At 36.6% G+C, this 12,324-nt stretch overlaps 1 protein-coding gene across 8 annotated transcripts in view; it reads right to left on the bottom strand.

Moving 5' to 3' along the window:
* The window catches only part of RGS7 (regulator of G protein signaling 7), a 517,383-nt gene that overhangs the window by 133,299 nt on the left and 371,760 nt on the right, over nt 1-12,324 (bottom strand). For all 8 annotated transcript variants that reach the window (XM_043568695.1, XM_043568700.1, XM_043568702.1 and 5 more), the window contains exon 5: nt 3,803-3,909. In XM_043568695.1, the coding sequence (XP_043424630.1) occupies nt 3,803-3,909 (107 nt within the window). The remainder of the gene's footprint in view (nt 1-3,802; nt 3,910-12,324) is intronic.

Below are 12,324 nucleotides of genomic sequence, written 5' to 3'. Positions count from 1 at the left end.
CGAGTTAAAACACTAGAAAAAGCAAGACATCAAGAATTTTTATAACCCCATCCTCACCTGAATCCCACTTGACTCCTTGGGAGATAGAGCTTTGAGGGTAAAATTGGGTCAGGATTTAGGGGAACCATAGGGGGACAAGTAGTTAAAAATCTTGCTTTCATGAGGGCCATTGGTTTTTGAGATACTTCTCAAAAGTGTTATTTCCTGAGGGTTGCTTCTTTATTTTGTGAGGGTGTGTGTGTGTGTGTGTGTGTGTGTGTGTGTGTGTGTACATGTACCTTACTTTTAAAACACCTCTTCTAGTCAGACTGGTCAGACACGTACTTTTTTTCTCAAAGCCACAAAGAATGTTCTTAACTTCATTCTCACCATTTTTCTTTATTCTTCCATCATTTACTTTAGTGACAATTCCCTGACTAAAAGTAACAGAATGAAGCTATTTTATGTTCTGATATTATGTGGAAATGCCATCAAACCAACATTCTTCACTAATATTGCAAGATTTTTTTCTAGGAAAAGTATTTTAATTTATAGTAAAAGAGAATTTAAAGAATAACAAATGCTTATAATTCACTGAAATTTAAAAATTTACTTTCAAAGTTCAACTAGATTTCAGGACATTTTAATATATGAGTTTCTCTTTGCTTTTCAGAGTTGGCTTCTTTCAACTATGGTAAAATTGAGCTAGCTATTCCTCAATAACCTTTAGCACATATACTACTGTAATGAAAGTCATGAAACTGACCTAGAGAATCATGTCAGATCTCAATTCCAGCTAGCTAATAGAGGATAATTAGACAATTGCAAGTTTACAATAAATATAGAAATCACATGCTTTATATTGTGCTGAAAAATGGAGACGAATTTACATACTGCAGCATATCAATGAAATTAAATGAAGAGTTCCATTTGTCTCAAGTTCATGCCCAGAAGCTTCTTCAGATTCCTAATGATAGTTAAAATCTCAGTCATTCACGGGTAGAGTAGTAAATATGATATGGCAAGTTTCCTATTTTAATTCATGATTTTTGAAATCCTCCCAGGGAGTTGAATTGCAGCTCAGTGTAATAAAGAACTTTCTGCTGCTTGGAACCAACACAAAAATGGAGGTGGACACCTTGAACAAGTATGTGTTTTCTCTTACTAGAGCTGTTCAAATAAAAACCGATTAATGCCTTCACAGTCATTACAGCAGGAATTCAATGACCCCTGACTTTTCTGGAGCTTCTTTTGTTTGCTTTTTAAATCTCAGTTTTAAGATCCTATGACTATTAGATATACAAATATGTCATATTTAGATCCTATTTCAAATGTTAATAGGTCTTTAAAACATTTACCATTTAATATTTCACATTAATTGATGTAATTTAAAAGACTATCTATCATCTGTCATCTATGTAGGCACATTGGAAAATTGCCAGCCTTCTGCCGATACCTAGCGGTGATGTAATACATCTATCACTTGCACCCATTCCCTTGCTTTGTTCTAAAGCTCTTTTTTTTTTTCGTTTTTATTTTATTTTTGGGACAGAGAGAGACAGAGCATGAACGGGGGAGGGGCTGAGAGAGAGGGAGACACAGAATCGGAAACAGGCTCCAGGCTCCGAGCCATCAGCCCAGAGCCTGACGCGAGGCTCGAGCTACACGGACCGCGAGATCGTGACCTGGCTGAAGTCGGACGCTTAACCGACTGCGCCACCCAGGCGCCCCTGTTCTAAAGCTCTTAAAAAACAGTCTCTCCTCTCTCCAGAATGTAGGGTGACCCATTCCCAGCTCTGCTCATCTTTGATCCATGGCCATGACTAAGACATATAAACCTTGTCTGCCTACTATTTCAATACAGGGAGGACAAGAGCAGAGTCAAACATTGTCAATCACGTTAACTCACAACATCATCACCAACTCTGGGCCATGTCTGAGCTAGTTTGCTTTAAGAAAAAAAATTTAAACTAGGTAATTCTCCAGAAATAAGTAGACTGTATACAATGCTTCCCTTACAGATATGTTATTTTGCACAGAGATAGTTTTACTTGTAATATGATTGTGAGGATAGATAAAAGTTGTTATTTTTGTAAAAACAAAAATCATAATTTTTGAGATTTTTATTAGGCCTAAAGTTTACTTATAGTCTGTATATGAAAAAACATTTTTAATTTTTTTAATGTTTACTTTATTTTTTAGATAGAGACAACAATAGATATTGGGGGAGGGGCACACACACACACACACACACACACACACACACACAGAATCTGAAGCAGGGGCCAGGCTCTGAGCTGTCAGCACAGAGCCTCACATGGGGCTCGAACCCACAAACAGTGAGATCATGATCTGAGCTGAAGTTGGATGCCCAACCGACTGAGCTATTCAAGTGTCCCTATATGAAAAAATTTTTAAAGAAAGTAAGATTATATGGAAAATGCAATCTTCCAGTAGAAAAGTAACTCCCTTAAAAAAATCAAAAAGTGTTCCTAATATGCAAATAATTTATTTGCTAATAACTAATAATTTCTATTTATCAAAATGTTACCTTTTAAGACCACAAGGTACTTTAACTTCTCAATAAGCTATTTTAAGCTACCACCACATTAACTATAAAAAAGGATAATATTCCTCTATTTTAAAGCCTTTTAAAATTATGTAATTTGACTAGCATATGTTGCTTGAATATTTAGGTCAGTATCATGATTTCAGGAGACTGCTTTATCTCCTAGGTATTCAGTGCATGAAATCCTACGACTATTTGCCTTGTATAAAAGGGTCCTAAGGAAGTGACAGTGAGGGTGTTCCAGGAAGACAAAGATCTTTAAATGTTTTTAAAACATATTACCTCTTTGTTCTCTGTTTGCCCAAGCAAGTTCTTTGATACCCAGGTTATTGTTTTGTCATTTATTTATAGAACGTCTAATGATATTCAGAACAAATGAGAGAGAATTCTCCAATGTCTACAAGTTTGACAATGGGGAGAATCCTCCAAAAATACCTAGAGCAAGAGTCTCAACTCTGGCATTATATGTGCCCTAATTTTATGGGCTAGAATCCACCAGTCAGTTATTAAGAAATCATAATGTCTAATGAAATGTAGAACACACTTCAGGTAAATCATTATGAACTCAAGTGTCAAGTGCATGCTCAATGACCAAAATTAGAGTCCACAATCATTTTTTAAAGAATCTGCATTTTTGAAAGAATGAGCATCTATTTCATTTGAAAAGGATTTAGAAAAACTCGTGTCAGTTTACAGGTTATCTAAGGTATACTTCTGTCTCAGATGAGTGCACACACACAAAGCATCATGCACGTCAGTCTTCGCAGTCTTCTTGTAGGAAGGCCTCAGATACCAACATGCAGAAGGCCTTATAAGTAGCTAAATTCTGTATTGGAGCTTTCCCATGAGAATTTGCTTTAACCGAAGGCAGTCTGATATCATGGACAGGGTCCAGAGTATAATTAATTCAGTTACACCTCTCAACTTCCTTCCCAGTGGCTAATGCAGCTTACACATGAATAACTCTCCCACCTCCTGAATTCCAGTAGGCCACTCTCTGAATTTTTCTTAACATTTTATATAAAACATATCTTTAATCATTACACATTTTAACTTTCACAAGTCATCTTAACCAAGCACATTCCATCTTTCTCCACTTACTGTTTCTTCAGTTTTAAATTTAATATTAATTCATTTCTAACTAGCTAAGTCAAAAAAAATAAGTTCTATTTTCAAAATTTGTTTGTAAAAACAATCAACAAACAAAATGCAGATTTCTATTTTACAGTTAAGGAATATTTTCATCAAACTCACCTGAAACCGGTAAAAGGTGCCATCATCTTTGAGTGTGAGGACGTGATCCGAGATTGGAAAGAAGTAGCCATGGGCAGCCATTAATGTTCCCAAATGTAGTGCCTCCACTATTTCATGAAAACAGACAAATAAAAATGTATATAACACTTTAAACTTTTAAAAGTATTCTCACTTGTATCACCCCCCCCAGCCTATGTTATGGATATCCAATACTATCAACAATTCTTCTAATGACGTGGATTACTATTACATGATATCATCGGGGAACATTAAGGCATCTAGAACCGCTTATGCTGTGTTAAGTGAGCACTAAATAACCATTCATGCTGCTACTACAGTCCTGCGATCATCTGGAGCACTCTAGCTTCTACAGCTCTATATTCAATGTTCTAGATATGGACTATGAAGATGTTTATTTCACAATGAAAATATTACGGTTTCCCAGAAGGCTGAGAAATGTTTGGAACATAATACTTTGATGCTCATTCTCCTTTTATAGCAGCCAGCAATTTCTTCCAATAAAGTGGTCAATAAAATTTGGTCAACAGAATTATTATTGCATTTGTACAGGGACAACGTGAAGTTTGGCTACCTTAAATTCTAGAAAATATGAAACTCTATAAAATAATTTTTTAGTCCATCAACCAGTTAGATTTATTGATCTGTTTTGTATCTTTCTATACAATTTTGTAATGGATTTATTTCTGTTTTTTAGACAAGTAAATGGTTCTTTAATTCTAGAATTCTTGCAATAGTTCCAGGACTGTATAGATCTATCTTTATTTGTAGCCATCAATCCTGGGAGCTTTGATTCTCCAGCCAATACGGAGTCACTAAGCTGCTGGCTGTGGTGCAGATAAGCATAAGAATCCTGTCCCTCCCCGCCACCCTCCCATGCTTATAAAAGCTAATATAAAAATAATTATATTTTTATAATATAAAAATAATATAATTATATTATAAAACATATAAAAAATATATATTTTATATATAATATAAAAATAATTGTTAAATTTTATCTGTGGCAGTGCCCCTTTTAGTTGTCATCTATCATCCTGTAAACACTTCAGTTGGTAACTTACTTCTGGCCTGTGTCTGTGCTGTTCTTGTCGATAATAAAGAACAACTGCCAATCATCCTCTTTGCCACGTTCTCGGACGACTGTTATTAAGTGTCCCAGGCATCTTATCCACACTACGAATTAAGTCCTTCCCTGCACAGAATTTATTTTTCTACAAAGGAGCATTTTTTCATCAATTATATATATATGTGTGTGTGTGTGTGTGTGTGTGTGTGTGTGTGTGTGTGTGTATAATGTCTATATCCTTTTAGCTCAAAGCCAAGACCTTTTCAAAGCCTGTGCTGCTTACAGCTATATACGCACATATTCTTTGACTCTTGCTGAAACTCAGGAGCTAGTGTGGTGTTGTAAGAAGAACAAAACCTTTGGAGGCACTCACTAGTTTTTGTTACTTAAACAATGTGTGCCCCTCCCACCTTACAGAGTTGTTATAAGAATCAAACAAGAATATGTGTAAAGAAGTTGGAATAGTGTCCTGCGTATAGGAGACATTCAGTATATGGTTGCTGTTGTGCCTTCAATATTTACACATGAATTCATGTTACCTTAATCCAAATCACTGCTAGGAAATCCAGTTGCATAAATTTGTGTTCAAGTAGGCTGAGTGAGAGAAACTGGCAGTCCTAAATAGCATCCTAAGTAGCCACTTCCATATTATTTTGTGTATGTGTGGATCACTTATAAAATTGGAATAGTAAGAGAATCTATAAGGATTGCTGGCTCATAATAATGTGCAGGTGCTTATAGACTTGTTCATATTCTGAGTCCCTGGACTCTCCTGTCAGGTAGCACAGGTCAGAGCAACCCATTACATCTGTTTTCATATTTCAAAGTCAGATGGTGCACCTATAATGTTATAACCATCTTTATTTGTTATATTCCCAGCAGTCTATGGCTGAGGAAAACACGATTAGCACTACTTTCCAGAAAGAGAATTGAATTATGGCACATGAGAAGGTTTGCAGGGAGTAGATTCAGGAAAGGAAAACTGAGATGCCCAGAAAGATAAATAGAAAAAGCCTTCTGAACTCTAATCACAGGACTGAGTGTGACTAAAGAAACAACAAAACCAGTGGGGTGCTAAAGTACTCATCAGGATTAAAAAAAAATATGGTGAAAGTAAACATAACGAAGCTGCAGGAAAAAAAATCAGAAGCAAACAAACGTAAGCACATTCTGACCTTCCTGCACCCACTGGATACTGATTCCGAGAGATCATACATTTCTGGAGGGGTAGGTACATGTCTGGAGGTTTTCCTCATGTAGCACTACCATGCATAGTCAGACTGTAACAAGTCATGTGCTTTGTCACAGGACCACCAGAGAACGTAGCTCCAGGACCCGAAAAATACTCAGAGGAAAAATCAGGGAGTTGGGGTGGATTGTCTGTTTTCTTTCAAACTTTTAAACTTGGCACTTAGCATATCAAGAGTGATAAGAGCTATTGAGCCAATATTTGCTGGATGAGTAAATAAGCAAATTTATGAACCACGACATGTCAAAAATATGAACAACGTAGCACTGCATGAAAAAAGACAACACTAGCTATTTTGTGTTGTGATGATGAGCACCTTGTTCCGCTCTTCCAAGATAATGCAGATGTTCATAGTCTCATTTCACGATACTTTTGTAAGCTTTCGAGGTGAGGCTGTGGTAGGTATTTTAACTACGGGAAAAGGTAATCGCGAGCTTAATGGCATAAATGCCACTAAGAGATCTGAGAGTGGGCATGGTGTAGCGTTGGCGAGGTTGAACTGTTTCCCGCTAGTGATAAACATGGACCTGCACTTCCCCATGGTCCTTCCGCTTCTGAATCTCAGCACGGCCTTAACCTAATAAGAATCCAGAGGACGGCTGACAGTCTTGGAACAAAGTGTTGAAAGAGTTTAATGAGTAATCCATCAAGATGGCCCTCCAATAATGACACACCAGATGGCTCCACAACATTACACTTCTCGGCAAAATAATCACTAATTAATCTTGTACTTGTGTTATTTGCGTCACCCACACAGCTAAATAAAGTTCAACAACAAACCTACCATAAAATTCCAGTTTATTTTTCTTTTGGATAGTCAAGCCGTGAACAAACTGAGAGATAAAAATCCATCTCCAAACCACAGTTACGATGGGAACAGCCTAGTGTAGCTTTGCTAAGCCTGATCTATTCATTGCATTACTACACTCCAAACCCGGACTCAACAGAATTGTCAAAATTCTTTAAAAGCAAAGAGAATTCTGCATAACATAATTTACTTTTGAATCACAAGTACTTGAGAAAGTTAATAGGATGAAACGCATATTATAAAATAGGCTTGTGTTGTTCAGTGCTAGATTTCTGTACATAGAAACATACATAGATTCCTATACTTACAACATATTTTCAAAACTCAGTAATATTTTCCTTATCCAGAGGCCCAACCCCTGGAAGTCCCAGCTCCTCCCAAATGTAGTCCATAATTGTGAAGTGATAGAAAAATGTCTCTGAATCAAGCAAATAATAATAAAATAATCTTGCTAAATTATGTTTTTATTTCTATCATATATTATTTATTTTTATTTTCTGTGTAATACTTAAGAATGGTATTGTTTCATCAGCAACACACAGCGTACTTGAGGTAGTAAATGTGATTAGTATGTGGGGAGAAATATTTTGGAAGGAAATCCACTCAAATAGAAAAAAAATGACAGCTGATGATATGATATTAGGGAGAAAAAAAGCTAAAAAGCAGACAGAGGTTAGTTGCTAAATTATAAAATAACAGGCCTTCATCAAGCTGATTCTGAGTCATAAAGATTTTGTTGAACTTCTTACTCTCTGTGTAAGGAGACAGGGAAGTGGTCATTTTAGAAACACTTCAAAATATTATATTTTTTTTCGAGTTGGCATTTCAAAAGGTGAAGTTAGTCATGTGGAAAAATCAAATAGGTAGCACATTTTATTCTCTCACAAGGTCAAATAAAAGTGAACTATTACTATATTTAGGAATTTGTGAGGTAAGTCCACATTCTCAATAGTTCTATGGTTACTGAAAGAAGTAGGTATTTCAGATTTCATTGATCTTTTTTAAAAGCATCATTTCCACATAGAAAAATCTTGTGCTGCTTGCTTTTTAACAATCATAATCAGGAAGTAGAAGTGGATAATATGGTGATATAGAATAGATAAGATAAAATAGATTCTGTTTTGGAAGAAATAAAAACAGAGGCATAGTTTAGATCAACCGTGAGGAATGCACTAGGTAATTAAGTACATAATATTCCCAAATAAAGGAGCAGAGTACAGAGGCGAAGCAGCCAGGCCATGCAAACCTGCTGCCTGGGTTCAAATCCTGACTCCCTCACTTGCTGGCTGTGTGACTTGGCAACAGACTGGCATTTTCTGGGCTTCAGTGCACTCATTGCAAAATGAGGATAATAAAATATTTACATCAAAGTTTTGTTGTGAGGATAAACAGAGATAATATGTGCAATGTGCTTAAAATAAGGTCCGCCACGTAAAAAGCATTCTAAAACTTGAGTTATTATCACTTAGTTGATACTTAAGAAAGGATACATCGAGTAGCACTTAGTCTAGTGCTAAAACAATGAGGAAACTGGTAGCTGGTGTTGATCTAAGCCTCCAGGTCCTGTTAAACACTTACAATTCAACATCTTTAAAGTCCTCCAGGTGATCAAAGTGGAGTCTTTTGTGTGTAGACGATGAATCTGCTCTAGAATATACCTCTACTTTCTCCTAGACAGCAAAGAACACTACCAGGATCCCAAAGATTTGGTGTCATAGTTATAAAGAAAGATTTCCAGAGGTAATATACCCTGCACACTGGGTTTACAATCCAAAACCTGACAATGCCAGGGATCATCGAGAAAGCCTCTGGCTTAGGAGAGAGGTGGGCAGGACTGACTGACCAGGACATGCTGAGCTGACACTGCTGAGAAATATTGGTGACAGGGGAATCACAGTGACAGCAGCCAGAACACAGATGAATTCTTAGGAAACCGTAATATTTGCTCAGGATTCCAAAAAATCAACCCATTAAGAAAAAAACAATTGGCATTGAGAGTAACACAATCATAAATCAGTGGCCCTTATCAGAGACAGAGTAGGACAGTCAAGTTACCTAATATCAGCAGGTATTAAGAAATTATTGAAATATTAAGAGCGATGCTAATTTATTTTACGTTATATTTTTAAGTTTACTTATTTATTTAGACAGAGAGGGAGAAAGAGAGAGAACATAAGTGGGGAAGGGGCAGAGGGAGGATCCCAGCGCAAAGCCTGCCTTGGAACTTGAACTCACAAACTCCAAGATCATGACCTGAGCTGAAGTCAAAAGTCAGATGCTTAATCGACTGAACCACCCAAGGTGCCCCTGCTGAAATTTGTTTTTAAGAGAGACCTATGTAATACTGGTGTGGAGAACTGGTTTAAGGTCTATGTTATATAATAACTACATGATATCAAGATGTTTATTTCACAAATACAGTATATCCCTCTTATAACTGGTAGTTCCATCATTGCACAAAATGGACTACATTTCAACAAGACTCTATTATATTTATATGTATTATAGGTGCATAGAATGGTAATTCATATAAGAGAAAATCACTTTGAGTTCATCCAAGAACCGTGTAAGGAAACTGTAATAGTCACAAAAGCCAAGGCAATAATAAGTTATTCTGGAAAGCAACATTCCCTCTAAAATTCAGCATAGTGGAGTGCCTGGGTGGCTCAGTGGGTTGAGCATCAACTCCTGATATCAGCTCAGGTCATGATCCCAGGATTGTAGGATCGAGCCCCATGTTGCTTCTGTGCTGAGCATGGAGCCTGCTCAAGATTCTCTCTCTCTCTCTCTCTCTCTCTCTCTCTCTCTCTCTCTCTCTCTCTCCCCTTTCCCCATGTGTGCTCTCTCTAAAAAATAAAAATAAAAAAAAACAAATAAATAAAATAAAATAAATAAAATAAAATTCAGCATACATTCTGTAAAATTTCCACCAGTGAGCCTGGCTGAATGAGCTGAAAGGAGGGTGGATGCAGTGAGTTAATTTATTAGACAGGGGGTTTCCCCAGCATGTGTTGGTTCACATGAGCAACAGTACATGCTACTGAACAAGCACACATGCGTATCAAGGAGAAACATGCTCAACTGCAGGTCGTGGGGTTGAATTTGAATCCCAGTTTAGTTCTGTGACTGCATATCCTAAGTCATCTTGTTTCTCTGGACCTTAGAGTCAGCATGCATAAATGCAGGGCTGCATTGCCACATTCTTTCCAACTTGGATTCTCTGGCATTCAACCAAGCTTCACCTGGAAGTTGTGGCAAAAATGCTGCCACCCTTATTTTGCCTCTTTGTGTCAAAGGGAAATTGGTTTTTCTTCTTCTGCAAATAATCCTTCTGTGTCTATGGCCAATTCTCCAAAAAAAAAGAAAAAAGTACAGTATAAAGTATACTATCTGAATTGAATTTCAGTTGCTTAAAACTCAGTCCTCATGATGACCCAGGGCTGCTACAGTAAAGAATTTTGTGTGTCCAGAGCAAATATCACACTTATTTCAAACAAATAGGAACTGGATTGATGAGTATTTTATATTTATATATTTTCTGAAGCTAGTTGTAAAAATGCAGGCACGATATGGGAATAACCAGTAATTCACCCCATGTAACAAAATGACCTGGATGCATTTGGTTTGAAAATCAAATGTCACTCCTAAAGAATAAGCAACATAGTCTTCTGATAATACCTAATAGTATCTCTTTTTTCAAAAAAAAATTCACTATTCATTAATGTATTTAAATCATGATTAAGTATAAGACTTAGCATCCAAGATCCATAGCCTTGGTCATAGAAAAAGGCACAGTTACTATGAAATTTCTAAACAAAGCCAGATGTAATTTCCTTTAATACTATTTTGCAGAAACCATTGCTTCTACTGGAGGAGCAGTTTGGGGCATCAGAACTAATGTCTGAAACTCTCTAGATTATCTTTACCACCTGCTGTTCTTTTTTTAAAATAAAAATCCCAGTTGGCATAAACACATGTACTTATCAGTTTCATTTTCTCATGTTTGTGTCTTTATGCTGGGTTTTGTGTGTGTTGGAAACCAGTTAACCTGGAAATAAGCAATGTCTGGGAATTCCTGATTTTTAATACACAATACATGCCATGGTTCTACTCAATACAGATGGTCCCTTGCAAGGAGCAAAGTTTGGAAATGAGAAGGTGTAAATTTGTTAAATGAGATGCAATCATTAAAATGATTGCTCTTTTTTCCATTTAAAAACAGCACAGCCATCCATCAATAATCTGACTTTAATTTTAAATATCAAAAAGTTATGACATTTCACAGAAGTGAGAATGAGGCAGACTCACAAACCAGAATGAAGAAATACAGATGAGCTAATTAAAGGATTAACACCCCCTAAAAAATTTATTTTTGTACACTAAGCCAAAATTTAAACACCAGATGTTTTTAAATTAAAATCCAATCTAAAAATACGGTTTCATAAGATTCTTCTAATAAAGTGTGTAGACAACCCTACTGCCAGAATTCAAATCAAGATATTCTAGATGCTACATAGATGAGAACAATAAGACATGACTGATCCTCAGTGGGTTTGTAATATTTGTGGACCGCCCTTCTAGGCTTGCACCTGCTGGAGAGTGCACAGCACTTTATGAGGCAGTAGTTAGAGCACAGACTTTGAGCAACATTGTCTGGCTGTGCTGCATATTAGAAATCCTCTGGTTTTGGATTTGAATTTTTAAAACTTTCACTATCATGAACAACCTTGTGATAAACATTCTGGTGACATACCTCCTGCTTGACTTCTCCCCTGAATAACTATATTGTATCCAAGAGCCTGTGTGACATCTCCACTTGCATATTGTATAGGCCCCTTGCATTTATCATTGCAAAACCAAACTGCTGACTTTTATCTCACACCTGCTCTTTTTCAGTCTTTCCCATATCAGCAAATGCCAGTGATATTCATTTAACTTCTCAAGCCAAAACACTTGAGTTGTTTTCGATGTCTGTCTTTCTTTCACTTATCACATCCAGTCCAGGAGCATATTCTGATGATTGTTCCTTGTGAACCCAGAATCTACCCACCTCCACCACCCCCAGCCCAAGCTTGTATCATCTCTTAATGAGATCTCATTCAGAGAGGAGATGACATTCAGATTAGTTTCCCTTCATGCCCTGCTCTTTGCCACAGTGATCATTTTAAAATGTAAACCCAGCAATTCCATTTATAGGTATTTATCTGAAGAAAACAAAAACACTATTTCAAATAGACACATGCACCCCTATGTTCATAGTAGCAGTATTTACAATAGCCAAGATATGGAAGCAACCCAAGTGTCTATCAATAGATAAATGGATAAAGAAGATGTGATCACACACACACACTCACACACACACACACACACACACACAC

Source organism: Prionailurus bengalensis, chromosome E4 (assembly GCF_016509475.1).
Source record: "Prionailurus bengalensis isolate Pbe53 chromosome E4, Fcat_Pben_1.1_paternal_pri, whole genome shotgun sequence".
Taxonomy (NCBI): domain Eukaryota; kingdom Metazoa; phylum Chordata; class Mammalia; order Carnivora; family Felidae; genus Prionailurus; species Prionailurus bengalensis.
This window is presented reverse-complemented; position numbering and strand designations above follow the sequence as displayed.